General features: G+C 41.3%; 1 protein-coding gene across 1 annotated transcript; it reads left to right on the top strand.

The window, feature by feature from the left end:
- The first annotated feature begins 391 nt into the window (after positions 1–391).
- On the top strand, positions 392–10,458 carry si:dkey-1j5.4 (leucine-rich repeat-containing protein 15). Its single transcript, XM_017441814.3, has 7 exons — positions 392–805; positions 1,977–2,165; positions 5,478–5,662; positions 5,743–5,999; positions 7,729–7,849; positions 8,686–8,821; positions 8,926–10,458. Exons 1-7 carry the CDS (start codon positions 790–792, stop codon positions 9,114–9,116), a joined length of 1,095 nt encoding a protein of 364 aa, XP_017297303.1. The 5' UTR covers positions 392–789; the 3' UTR covers positions 9,117–10,458.
- The last annotated feature ends 3,889 nt before the right edge of the window (positions 10,459–14,347 follow it).

Raw genomic sequence — 14,347 nt, 5'->3', positions numbered from 1 at the left:
TGGAGAACTGCTCCTCTTATACAGCTCTGCTGAATGAGGCAAATTATCTGCAGGTGTGAACCACACACACCTGAGTTTGACATTCTGCAACATTGCATGAGATCGTACATAACAATAATTTAAATGTTGGACCAAACTGGCTACAATTCTCATCATAAAATGATCTTAGTTTAAAACTCTGGCATTAAAGGCATTGTAGGCCTTTAAGTTTTTTTTGGATAAAACACTGGACTGCTTTAGCTTGAAATGTGTTTTTATAAATAAAGTTTGACTTTATTTTGAATGTCTTTTTTTTGAAAGCCAAGCATGCAATAATTGTCCCCTGACACCCACTCACCCATACACACAATCCCTGTAGGCCTGCCAGTGTAACATGGATCAGTGCTATATTCTGTGAGTGCCACATTTCTCTGGATTCTGTGATTTTTGCAGAATCTGTGACTCCTGCAGTTTCACACCTCACTCTCACCGTCTGGTTTTTCTTTCAGGTGAGAGAACTCCCCTCATATGCTGCATATTTTCATCTACCACTCTCAGACGAGCCAAGAATGCTGCCGTGCTTTCTGTGATGTCAAAAAAGGATCTGGAAGTGTAATTTGTGAACCTCTAAAATCAGAATTTAAAGCTCTGCAGGAGCAAGGCTGCAGGCAGTTGGAATAATTCCTTTTGGCTGACAGCTGGTACGTTCTGAACGTCTTACTAGCGGCTTTTGAAGAAGAAGTTGCACTTTGAGTGTTGGCAACAAAGAATACAGACATCTGGAGGATTGAGAGTTGTTTAGGAAGTGGGATGACAGCCAGAACAGGTAAGCTGCCCTCAGTACAAGGAAAAGAGTTTGACTCCCTTTAAAAGAGCTTCATCTGTCTTACCTTTGGATTTTTCCTATTGGATTAGCTTTCAAGTGCTGAGGCAGAAAAAAAAAAAAAAACTTCAGTCAGTTAATATGACATAATAATCAGGAATTAACCTTTTTTTTCCCCCCTGATGTCTATTTTTGAGAGTGTTGGTGCAGAGTGTGAGAGCTTGAATTGTTGCTCAGGTTTCCTCTTTGTTTTCTGAAAAGGTTGTTGCACTTTAAAATTTTTTTTAAAAATTCATTTATTTATTTATTTCTAATGTACCTGTAATTCTTTGCTGAAATGAAACATGCAACATTTTGAAGTATTATAAATGAGAAATTGCTAAATCTTTTGGTCTGTAAAGTTGTATTTCATAGCTGCAAAATGCTCCTTCAGCTGTTCATTCGTATCACTTTTACAGCCTTTTGTTGCCTGTTCTGACTTTTTTTTAGATATGTAGCCATAAAATTCAAAACTACTTTTTTGTAAAAAAACCCCCCCCAATAGTACAATTTCTTAGTTTTGATATTTGACTTGTTTGCTGTGTTCCAATGTGAATAAAGTATAGGTTTATGAAATTTTAAAATCATTGCATGCTGATTTTATTTACATTTTACACAACATGCCAACTTTTCCAGAATTGTGGTTGTATTTAGAATAATTTTAAACAACTCTCCCCCCTTTTGTATTTGTATGTGTAGTTACCATTAAAATGATTGTTACATGTATTTTAAGTCCCAAATTTGTTAAAAATTCTCAGAATCATAATTAATATGTCAAAGTATGTGCAGCAGTGGCTCAGGAGGTAAGGGTTCATCCTGTAACAGGAGGGTTGCCGGTTCAAGCCCCCTCTCCATCAGTCTCAGCTGTTGTGTCCTTGGGCAAGACACTTCACCCCCCTTGCCTACAGGTGGTGGTCAGAGGGCTCGGTGGCGCTTGTGTGATGGCAGCCTCACCTCTGTCAGCCCGCCCCAGGGCAGCTGTGGCTACAATGTAGCTTACCGCTATCAGTGTATAATGGGTGAATGATTGTAGTGTGAAGCGCTTTAAACTTGGACTAGATAAAGCGCTATACAAGTGTAAGCCATTTACCATTTATCAAAGTAATATTTCCTATTCTTGCTATAACTTCTACAGGGAAAATGCAGCACTTGTCATGGTTGGTATTGGTAATGCCATGTATGATGCAGGCTGTGGTGGGCTGTCCTAGTGTCTGCAAATGCTCAAAAAAGTCAAGCCCAGAAAAGTCAGAGGTCAACTGTCATAAGAAGGGGCTTCGCGCCTTCCCTTCCAATTTGCCTGCTGATGCTTGGATCCTCAAACTGGGTAAGTACATTGTAGTTGATCAAATAATCCCAAATGTTTTGTTGTTATCTCTTGTCACCAAAAGTGAAGGAGGAGTAACAATGTTTTTGCCTGTGTCTGTACTGTTGTGTTCTGAGGTGTACACAGTGAATGCAGTTTTGTTACTGTTGTTACTTCTGATTAATAGATGGGACTGCTGTAAAGAGGCTGGGTTAAGTAAAACTGCAGAGGAGAATGAGACTGGTAGAGAGTGAAGCAGCCCTATAATAACATCTGACCTGATAGTATGCATGTAATAAAGTTCAGGAGTTTTTACTGGCTATCTCCTTATTTTGTTCACAACTGCTTCATTATGTGCGTGTTTGTTTGTCTGTACTTTTAGCAAAACATATCATAAATCACTGAACAGAATTTAAGGAAACTTTTAGAAATGAATTATTGTGTTGAAATCTGAAACTTCTGAAGTCAGCTTGATTAAAGATTTGCCACTACAGCAAAGCGCTCTTAAGAGAACACAAAAATGATAATAACTCAGTCAATTTACAGATATTGAGCTAAAATTTGGTGTTGTAGTTGCTGAGAGTCATTTACAACAAGTGATTTTTGTGGTTTTAGAAAGGTTTTCTTTGTGGATATAAATTGTTCCAATGCTATGCTAAGCATAACTCCTAAGCTTCCACTTCAGTATCCGATGATATTTAACATTAACACGAACCGCTGTAGTTTTCGGTTTGTAAACATGACGGTAGCAATTTTTGACGGGTAGCATCGACCGTTAGACATAGCTGTTTAGCCGTGCTACGGTAGGAAAATCTGACGAGGAAGCCTTCTTGCATTTAGCAGCAACTCGAGCACATTGCTGCCCCCTATATGTCAAGAGGACAAATAACACCTTTTCTGTTCAAATTGCCAACCCGCCACAGTGGCGTGTATGTTGATCAAATTCACCTGCCACTTCAAATATTTACCCGCATTTGGCCGGTGGTGGGTGCTAATTTCCACCCCTGTTTACAACACATATTCCTAGTCAGACCCTCCAGGATTTCGAGATATTGCGATCGCAACTATTTGCAACTTTGTCTAAAACAACGCAACTTTCCCGCAACTTTAACCCAATATTTATTGTTTCTAAAGTGATTCGGCACCGTTTCTGTGGTCTAGTGTCTTCTTTGTGGGTTTGAGTAGTGTGGAATACAAAATAACGCCAAATAACTCACGAAGAAGATACATGACATAACTTCCTGTTAACATCAGAATGCCGGGAGCATGCAGGAGCAGCGACCGAAGCGAAAATGTGCGCTAATGCTTCACATTTGCCCACAAAGATTTCAGCAAAGGGCCGTGCAAAACACCGCAGTGAAGTTAGTTTTAAGTTGGATATTGGATATTCGCGCTCAGCAGAGTTAGCGGCGTCTAGCTCACGGCTGACCCGAAACAGGAATGCTAATGTCGGCCAGCCATCCCTAATGCCCCTTGTCCATTGGCTCTAAAGGTCCCGGCTCCACTCTACTCGGCTCGCTTTGCGAGCCTTTCCACTGGCCTTTTTCGAGGCCTCGTCTCCCCCCTCCCACATACACAAGGAGGCGTTACTCTGCTACCGAGCAGACTGGCGGGTGGAAACGCGATGCATTGTTTACAGAGCCAAGCAGAGTAGAGTAGAGTGGAGTGGAGCGGGGCTGCTCAAGTAGAGCCAATGGAAAAGGGGCATAAGTGAACCACCGCACGTGAGAGAAGGGGCCGGCAGAGAACGGCTGGCCGACATTAGCGTTCCTGTTTCGGGTCAGCCGTGAGCTAGATGCCTCTAACTCCGCGGAGCGCGAATATCCAGCATCCAACTTAAAACTAACTTCACTGCGGTCGCAAACCAGTTTCCTCCCCAGCTGCACGAGAGTGGGGGAAAGCTGTTTGCATGTCCTGCAGTGTAATCATCGCACATAAACGCATCGACAAACACTTTGTGTCTGCAAAACATGTGAGGAGAGCTGCAGACGAGGGACAATCCAGAAATGGTCATGAATGTCAGTTTATAAGCGATCAAAGTTCCCAAATAAAGCACCTTTTGATAATGTTAATGTTTGTTGGTAATTATCTTACAAAACTAGTAGGTATTTTTGGTTTATATATTAAAAGTTATGTTTTTTTATTGATTTTAGTAAAAAAAAAAAAAAAAAATCGCAACTTTTAGGAAAATGCCCCCCGAAATCAGGCATTTTAGCCCGCAACAATCACAAAAAATTCCAGCGAAATCCTGGGGAGACTGCCTAGTCCTAAGTGACCCCATAAGATCTGTGTTTAAAAATCTTGGCATTAACTATTGCAGTCCAATCTGTCCATCTGTTCGCAAAATATCTCATGAACCACTGGATGGATTTTAAGGAAACTTTGGAAATAATCATTACAACGGATCTGCAGCTACTACAGTTGTACACCTACAGCTGATTAACTTTTGAAGCATACCTAATTCAAGATGGCTACCACAACTATTCAACAATAGGCAACACAAAAATGGTTTTAATTTTACAGATATTGACCTAAAACTTGATGTGGTAGTAGCTAAGAATTATTTAAAACAATACTCTGACCATGACACCTCACCATATTACATGAGATTGAAAATAATGTTACGAATAAGGTGTGACCAAAATGTCTACTGTTAGGATCTGGGTTTTTGAATTATGTTTTGTCTTCATGTTTCAGTTCGAGTTTATTGTTTGTGTTACTTAGTTGTCATCTTCCCTGTGCCTCAGCCACCATTCACTTCTCCTCAGTCACTCTCTCTCTCTTCCCTTTTCTCACCCATCTACCCCTGCCTCTAGCTCCATAATCATCTCACCTGTGCCCACTTCCACTAATCACCCTCTGCCTTTAATACCCGGTCACATTCTCTACCTCTCTGCTGGTTCATTGTCATACTCTTGTCTCCCTGATGTGCTGTCCCTTTTTGCTCGTGCCTCGTCATCTCCCTTTGATTCATCTCTGGTCTCAGGTCTGTTCAGCTTTTGTTTAGTTAGTTAATGTTTTTGTATTTAGTTTAGGTTTTGCTGCCACGTCAGCCTTTGTTTTGGGTTTGCCTTTTATTTCTAAATAAATTAGTTTTTTTCAACATGAGTCTGCGCTCAGGGTTCGCCTCCTTCACCCCAGCTCATGACAGCTACAACTCATTTTTCAGTACAAGATAATCTTTGTCTACGTTTAAAGTATTAAAGGTGGCAGGCAATATGCATTGCTACAAGGAATGTTAAAAGTTATTTTAAATTAAAAACCCTTACACTTAAGAAGTTTTTTGCAGACATAGTTGCATAAGTAACCTTATTTTCTTACTTCTGCTATAAGGTGAGAATGGTATCACAAGCCTTAGGGCCAATATGCTGAGACCAGTACCCAAGATTGAAAGCATCAACCTGGAACGAAATGCCATCAACGCCATCCACCTACAAGCTTTTTCTGGTGCAAAGGAGCTGATGCTTCTCAACTTTAATGGCAACCATATCACCATACTTCCTCCAAGGGGATTCCAGGTAAGAACTTTAAAATAATGGGCAGAATATTCATATTTACATTGCATTAATCTAACAACAGCATTGACTTTTGTCTACAGGACCTTCTGAACCTTCGCTTTCTGATGCTGGGGCAGAACCAGATTGGAACTCTCAAATCTGAGATGTTTGCTGGCATGAGGAACTTGTCAGATCTTGACCTTCCTCTCAATGCGCTGACAATGCTCCCATCGAATGCCTTCAAACCTTTAATTGCCCTAAAGGTTTTGGACCTTTCACTGAATCGCATCCAGAAAATCTCTTCTAAGGCTTTTACTGGACTCAGACAGCTCTTGTTCCTCAACTTGGACAATAACAGGTCACAATAACATATGATTTTTAAACTTAAATATAATCCAGTTTTCCTGTTCTATGCACCAAAACCTATCACACCTATCAAGGATAGTCCAGTCAATTTTGAAATGATGTTCTGTCTAATAGTTCTAAATAGTTAGTACCTTATCAGCAGTATTATCAAGCACGGAGGATGGAGAAAGAGGCTAGGCTAATGGCTTGCCAAACTAAAGCCTTTTTTATTTTTCTAATTTTTCAGGCTTATAAAACCATTTCCTCAAACACAACATAATGGTGTGAAGAAACACATTTGCATAACACTGTTTGTTCAGTTTGTTACTATTTTCTGTTTCCTGTTCAGGCCGTCTAGTTCAGTGGTTCCCAACCCTGGTCCTCAAGGAACACTATCCTGCATGTTTTAGTTATTTTCCTGCTTTGAAACATCTGATTTGAATGAGTGATTAACAGGCTTCTGCAGACATAAATACCTGCTGAAGAGCAAGGAAACAATGAAACCATGCAGGATAGTGTTCTTCAAGGGTCAGGGTTAGGAACCACTGGTCTATTTAGTCCAAAAATGTACTCAACTCCTGGCAAATGGATACATTCAGCAGCCTCAACACCATTGGCTTATGCAATACATAGTCTTTCTACACTCCACATTCAGGTAGTAACATGGACATTGTTTGGTTTGAGACAATATCAACAAACTAAGTAGGCTGTAATGTGCTAAAGTGTAGTGATTTAATATTAGCCAGTGTAGTGTTCCTTCACACCAGTATGTCCTGTTTGAGAGAGTTGTTTTATAAGCCTAAAAAATGCTAAAAACCTGCCACTCATCTAGCCTAGCCTTGACAATGACTCTTGCTTCTTTCCCCAACCTCCGTGTTCTACGACTGATGTCACAGCTGATAAGGTACTAACTGTTAGAACTATGAGACAGAACATTACCTCAAAATTGACTGGACTATCCTTTAATACAATTTTTTTGTTGGTAGGTCAAACAAAAGGAACTAAAGCCTGACTTATGAAGCTTTTAATGATTCTTAAAATGTAGTAAGTTAATCTGTCAGCAGAGAGACAACATCAAATATTCCTGCCAAGTTAACTATTAGCTGCCAGTAGTAGGACTGGTAGATGGGCAAAATTAGCTGCTTGTAAATTCACTGAGTTTATGAGATGAATGAGGATGCTCCCCAGCACTTGCTGCTGTTCTAGATGCTTGGATTATGACTATTCACCTGTTCTTCTCGTTTACAGCTCTGAACATGACTTAAATGTGTTGTTCATGTATGTAAAACTAATGTAACATATGGTGAAAAAAATCTTACTGCAAAGTCAAAAAGTCTAAAGTTTTAAGATCTCCAGATATATGAACAGCAGAAAATGAAACCTAACACCTCAAAAGCTGAAGAAAAATCTGAACTATGGAATTCTGAGTAAGGAGGCCACCTATACAGCCTTTTTGTAAAAACACATGATTGATAGGTAGTCAAGTACAGTTTTATAATTCTTGGTACCATTTAGAAAAAAAAAAAAATTTATTGTGAAAACTACTGTACATTAAGAAAACACACACACACAAAAAAAAAACCCAATGGAAAACCTAAGAGTAGATGCTAAGTTGTCATGTTTTTTACTGAGTGAAGGAATATCAAATTGTGTGTTATCAATGGCCCCTTTATTCCTGTAGGATGCTATGAACAATAGTTTCTCAAAGTGCTTATAGAAACACTTTGTTTCTCCTTATCTAGCCTGAAAACTATCCCTTCTGGAGCATTCAGACCTCTTTGGTCTGTAGAGATGCTGGTTCTAGACAACAACCTTCTGACTTCACTGAGCCAGTCAGCTTTGGATGGCCTAAGCAACTTGCAGGTAATATAATTATTACCCACCACCAAAAGGCTAGCGATGACGAATTCTAATGAAACTTTCAGAAAGCAATCATTGGCTGTATATATACAATTGATTAATTTGGAGTCAATTCAGGTCAAGATGGCATGAGATTGTGCATAATGTTCTTTTCAAGGAATGACCAAAACAGCTACAGATCTGTCGTTTCTCAACATAACATGATCTTAGTGTAAAACTCTGACATGAAACGTGGTGGTAGATATGCATTCCTTAAAAAAAATGCTAGGCCTTTAATAAAAACTAAAGGCCTAGCACTGTTCAAAAGAACAGTTTTGTCAAAATAAACAGTCAGGTAAATAGCCAACATACTTTAAGTTCATTAAAGTTAAAATGAATATTTTGGCCACTTTGAAGTGATTTTCTGTGTAAAAGTTACAAAACATTAATGCCTTACTTATTGTAGATACTTCTTTAAATGACAGAGTTTAGGTTTGGTAGGACTGAACAACTAATGTTTAATACGAATACAGCCTAGACCAAAGTGGACTGCTGCTAACTTAAAATAACTCTAATTTCCAAAAGTGATCCATGTGGACACTATTTCATAGACTTTAAAATATGGTTACTTTTTCATTACAGTTATTTACACATAAATATATGGTAATTTGCAAGTACAAATAGCCACTGCAGAATCAAGCTGTCACACTTCTGATGTAACCTGGGGACACTCCTGGCAGACAAAGGTGATCTCCTTTGTAAACCTGATTTTTGTCCCTTTGACTTTACTTGGAGCTTCTTCTGTGTTTGTTCATTTAAACAAACATGAAGAATTAAGAGTTTACTTCTTACTGATCCAGGAACTCTACCTAAGGAACAACGAGCTGGAGCACCTGCCACCCAGTGTGTTCAACAACATGCCCAAGCTTTCTCAGCTGGGACTCAGTGGAAATCGCCTGAAGACAGTAGACGGAAACATTTTCAGCCATATGCCAGGTTGGATGGCCTCCTTCCCCCTCACCCCCCGTTGATACAAACTCACTGATTAAAGTTGCAAACAGGACTTGTTCTTAGTGATTTTCTTTGCTGCTTCCCATCAGAGCTGAGGAACCTGTATCTTCATGACAACCCATGGCAGTGCGACTGTAAGATCATCTCGTTGGTCAGGTGGATGGGACAGACCAAAGCCACCTTGTCACCCAGAGATGCCGTAAAGTGTATCGGCCCACCACACCTCAGAAAAAAGAGCCTTGGAAGCCTGCAAGCTGGAAAACTCATCTGTGGGGCCTAATGCAAAAAAGCAAATAAAATTTTAAAAAATCACAAGCAAAAGACCACAGCATTAGCTGTAAAGATTTTGATAAACATTTAGTTAGGACATTCTTTCTTTGTCTTATTTACTTAGTATGTTGGACTAGTGTTTGTGAAAAGCAGCTGCTTTGCAATGTTTCTGTAGAACAGTATACATTTACTTTATGAGCAACATATTAAATAAGCCAATATCTTTCATTAGACATCTCCTAATACAAACTTAATAATCACCATTGTGCATATTCTAGGGTTTTTGAAAATTTGAGGTAATTTGACAGGTAAAACAAATCTAGATCCCTTACAGTAATAGAACTCTCCAAACTATCAGTAATGAGATTTCAGTAAGACAAAGAGAGTTTCTTCTCCATCATTACAGAACAAGCCTGATGCCTTATCGGTAAAATCAACAGTGAGAAAACAAAATCATATTTTCAAATGTCCTTGTACATATGGAAAGTGGCTGATTACATGCAATGGGATTATATTAATCCAGTCTTTTCTATTTGAAGCAGAAAATATAAGAATTCTGATTTGGTGTTGGGAAATAAACACCATTAGGATTATGCACAGGTTGTACCTAGAGAAAGCTGCATTTAATATAAAAGCTTATTTAGTTTATAATTTCTATGTACAGCTAGAAATAAATTTTGAAAGGCCCCACTGCAACTCCAGGCCTCTCAGGATTTGGGTCTTTTTGTGAGTTATTTTTTTCAGTTTCTGTTGTATTGGGTTTATTATTTTGTGCTTCTTTAATTATGTTTTATTTATTTCTTCCTGTGTTTAGTTTTAGGTTGTACATTGTTGAGTAGTTTCTGCTCCCTGTGCCCTCTGTGTCCCCTGTCATCATTCACTTTTTCTCAGCTTGTTACTTGTTTGCCTGCCACACCCATCTGCACTTGTCCCCAGTTTGTAATCAGTCACCTGTGTCCACTTACCAATCACCCTCTGCCTTTAATACCTGGTCATATTCTTCTCATACACACTGGTTTATTGTTGCTGTCATGTTCAGCCTGGTTTCCTTGCGTCTTCCTCCTCGTGTTTCTGGTTTGCCAATGTTTTATGTTTTTGTTGTTGAGGCCCTAATACTCGCACTACACCCTGCGCCCCTCTATGAAGTGTGTACTCAGTCAAAGTGCACAGAAGGGTTTATGTGCGCAGGTTACAAGCATGCAAAAATTAGAGAATTGGGATAATATAGGTTACGTCATCTGCGTCGTACCTGCGACATTCAACAAATGGTTGTTGTTTTGGCATTTTAAGAAGGTGCTAGTACGATTTTAAAAGTACAGGATAGGTATTTTTGCTTTCTAAAGTCATTGCAGAAGATATTTGTCTGTTTAAATGTGTTTTGTTATGGCTTGTTGAATACGGAGCATAGTGTGATAGTATTCACACATGTACAGTAGAGTGAAACAATAATTATTTCAATACTTTAAGTAGGAAAACTGCTTTTTTCATGACAGATGCAGCTTGTTCTGTCACCACTGCCATATTTCTGCCTTTTAATTCAAAACCCTTTTATTATCATTAAAGATAATAATAATTAAAAAAAAAATTCAAAACCTCACATGCAGGAATAAACTGAGTAAATATTTTGCCGAAGTCAGCCTGGATGCGGGCTTAGCCAGAGGGCAGATTTAATATGCAAAGGGGGTGGGGCTAAAGACCAGTATGTGAATTGGGACACACTACGCACTCAAACCCTTCAGCATGAATATGCATTTGAAAGACACAAGGGTGGAACAACGGTGGAAATGCGAGTATCGGGACCGGGCCTTAGTCTGCTGCCACGTCAGCATTTTTATTATGTTAATAAATTGGTTTAAATTTGGAGTTTCTTAGTGTCTGTCTGCATTTGGGTCCAGATCCTCTTCCGTCTACTCCTCGCACTTGACAAGGCCACAATTTTAACATGCATCAGCTTTCTTCCATAAAGCCCAATAATCATTTGAGACTGACCCTTTTACATGGGCTCTAAAGGTCCAGCTCCACTCTACTCCTCTTGCTTTGCGTGTGTTTCCATCAGTCCACTCCGGTGTGACCAGATGCAAGCATAAAGAGCGAAGGGTAGGAATATAAACAACAGCGTTAGCTTACCCTGCAACGTTTCTGCTGTCTGTCCCCCAGCTGAAGGCGCTGTAAAGCCTGAAATCTCCGGCATATAACAGCTGTCCTACTCCGCGCAACAATCACAGCATCCAGAGCATTTCTTCCACTGCACCTCTCTTCCTGAAGTCTCAGGAGAATCCCCATAAGTTTAAAAAACAGCAACAACACAGGGCCAACGTTGTCCATAGCGCTTCTGTTGTTTACACAACTTGTGCCATGTTTTCGTAGCGTAGTGAAAATCAATGGCCCTGAACAAACAAACACAGAAATTAAGTTGCCAGAATAAACAGATAACAGAAATATACAAATAAACAAACTGAAAACCTGCTGACAAACAAGAAACTATAATGTCAGGTTCAAAGACACTTTCTGCAAACCCAGAGAAATGGCAAAGAGACAGACACAATTAAAACACAACAAGATCTTTAAGCTTTAAGTTTTACTTGCGCAAGGGGAGAGGAACCAACTCTTTTTCCAGTCAGAACACATCTCCAAAAGACCAGCTTTTATTGTTTTCTCTTAAGTTTTACATAAAAGTGGGCGCGGCTAACATCTTATATCTACACACGAACATTAGGGGAGGCCCAGTCCAATAACAAAAACTTGCCCTCTTCCTTCTTCTGCTCTTCTTCCGGGAGTGGTCCCAGCTGCAAGCTTCTAATACAACAATAATTTTAACACGGTACAAGCAAAACAATCTTAGAAAATACATCATTCTCTCCTCCTTACAGCAGCTGCAGGCTATAACAATACCTGGCTTGCAGGGCTCTGAACAACAGGAAACTGACCCTTCCTCCTTACATGCTTACTGCAAAGGAGTAGTTGGTCGCGATACATAAACAGAACACTTAACTGAGAGCATTCACTATAATAGAGACAGCATTTAAAATGTAATAACTCCAATAAATATGTCAATTATATATATATAAAAAATTTGGAAAAAAAAAAAGTATCATGATGTCCCACAAAATGCTAATACCGAACCTGTGTCTGCCACTCCCTGAGAGCCCTTTTCATAAGACATCTATCCATCCATCCATCTTCTTCCGCTTATCCAGGGTCGGGTTGCTGGGGTAGCAGCCTAAACAGGGAGACCCAGACATCCCTCTCCCCAGTCACTTGGGCCAGCTCCTCCAGGGGAATACCAAGGTGTTCTCAGGCCAGCCAAGAAACGTAGTCTCTCCAGGGTGTCCTGGGTCTTTCTCTGGGCCTCCTCCCAGTGGGACATGCCCAGAATACCTCACCAGGAAGGCATCCACCAATAGGACCACATCATCTACAAAAAGCAGAGACACGATTCTAAGGCTACCAAAACAGATCCCCTCAACACCTTGGCTGCGCCTAGAAATTCTGTCCATAAACGTTATGAACAGAATCGGTGACAAAGGGCGACCTTGGCGGAGTCCAACTCTCACTGGAAACGAGTCCGACTTACTGCCGGCAAAGCGCACCAAGCTCTGACACCGGTCATATAGGGACCTAACAGCCCATATCAAAAGGCCTGGTACCCCATATTCATAGAGTACCCCCCACAGGATTCTTTGAGGGACACGGTCGAACGCCTTCTCCAAGTCCACAAAACACACGTAGACTGGTTGGGTGAACTCCCACGCACCCTCTAGGACCCTGCTGAGGGTATAGAGCTGGTTCAGTGTTCCACGGCCAGGACGAAAACCACACTGCTCTTCCTGAATCCGAGGTTTGACTATCCGAACCCCCAAATAGACCTTACCAGGGAGGCTTAAGAGTGTGATCCCTCTGTAGTTGGAACACACCCTCCGGTCCCCCTTTTTAAATAAGGGGACCACCACCCCGATCTGCCAATCCAGGGGAACTGTACCCGATGTCCACGCAATACTGCAGAGTCGCATTAACCAACACAACCCTACAACATCCAGAGCCTTAAGGAACTACGGGCGACGCTCATCCACCCCCAGAGCCTTACCATAGAGAAGCTTTTTAACCACCAAAAAGGGTGGGTAATCAGAACTGCTGTTCGGCGCATAAGTACAAACAACAGTCAGGACCTGTCTCCCCACACTTAGGCAGAGGGAGGCTACCCTCTCATTCGGCCAGGTAAACCCCAACATACAGGCACCAAGATGGGGGGCAACAAGTATGCCCACTCCTGCTCGGCGCCTCTCACCGGGGGCAACTCCAGAGTGAAAGAGTGTCCAATCCCTCTCAAGGAGACTGGTTCCAGAGCCAGACTATTTTTGTAGCCAGACTATTTTTTGCCGGAACCTCTCAACCTCACACACCAGCTCAGGCTCCTTCCCCACCAGAGAGGTGACATTCCATCTCCCAAGAGCCAGCTTCTGTAGCCGAGGATCAGACCACCAAGGTTCCCGCCTTCGGCCACCACCCATCCCATGTTGCACCCGACCCCTTTGGCCCCTCCCATAGGTGGTGAGCCCATGGGAAGGGGGACCCACGCTTCCTCTTCGAGCCATGCCCGGCCGGGCTCCATGGGCGAAAGCCCGGCCACCAAGCGCACGCCAACATGCCCCACCTCCAGGCTTGGCTCCAGAGTGGGGCCCCGGTGACCCACATCCGGTCGAGGGAAAACTAGATCAAAAAACTTTGTTCATCATAAGGAGTCTCTCTAGGCGGCACTTTGTCTGGTCCCTCACATAGGCCCTGTTTGCCATGGGTGACCCTACCAGAGGCATGAAGCAGTGGCGGCTGGTGCTAAAAAAACTGAGGGGGGCGCACACAAATAAACAAATGAAAAACAAACAAAACAAATCTTAAAAAATAGCACTATTTGAACATGAATTTTGCCCTCCTTTTCTTCTGCCCTGCAAATTTCTCAATTACATTCTTGTTAAAGTCAGTCATCTCTGTGACTAGTCTTTTCTCCATTGACAACATGGCCAATGCATTCAGCCTGTCCTGAGTCATTGAGTTTCTCAGAAAAGTCTTGATTCTTTTCAGAGTTGAAAAGCACCTTTCAGCTTCTGCTGTGGTCATGGGTGTGGTGATGAGGATCTTCAAGAGCGTGACAGTTTCTGAAAAGACTTCTTCTAGATTGTTTTCCATAAACAGCTGGAGTAGGCCCACAGCACCACAACATGCTTTGAACTCTTCCTTGCTGTAGAT

This window comes from Kryptolebias marmoratus, linkage group LG19 (genome assembly GCF_001649575.2).
Source record: "Kryptolebias marmoratus isolate JLee-2015 linkage group LG19, ASM164957v2, whole genome shotgun sequence".
Classification (NCBI taxonomy): Eukaryota; Metazoa; Chordata; class Actinopteri; order Cyprinodontiformes; family Rivulidae; genus Kryptolebias; species Kryptolebias marmoratus.
This window is presented reverse-complemented; position numbering and strand designations above follow the sequence as displayed.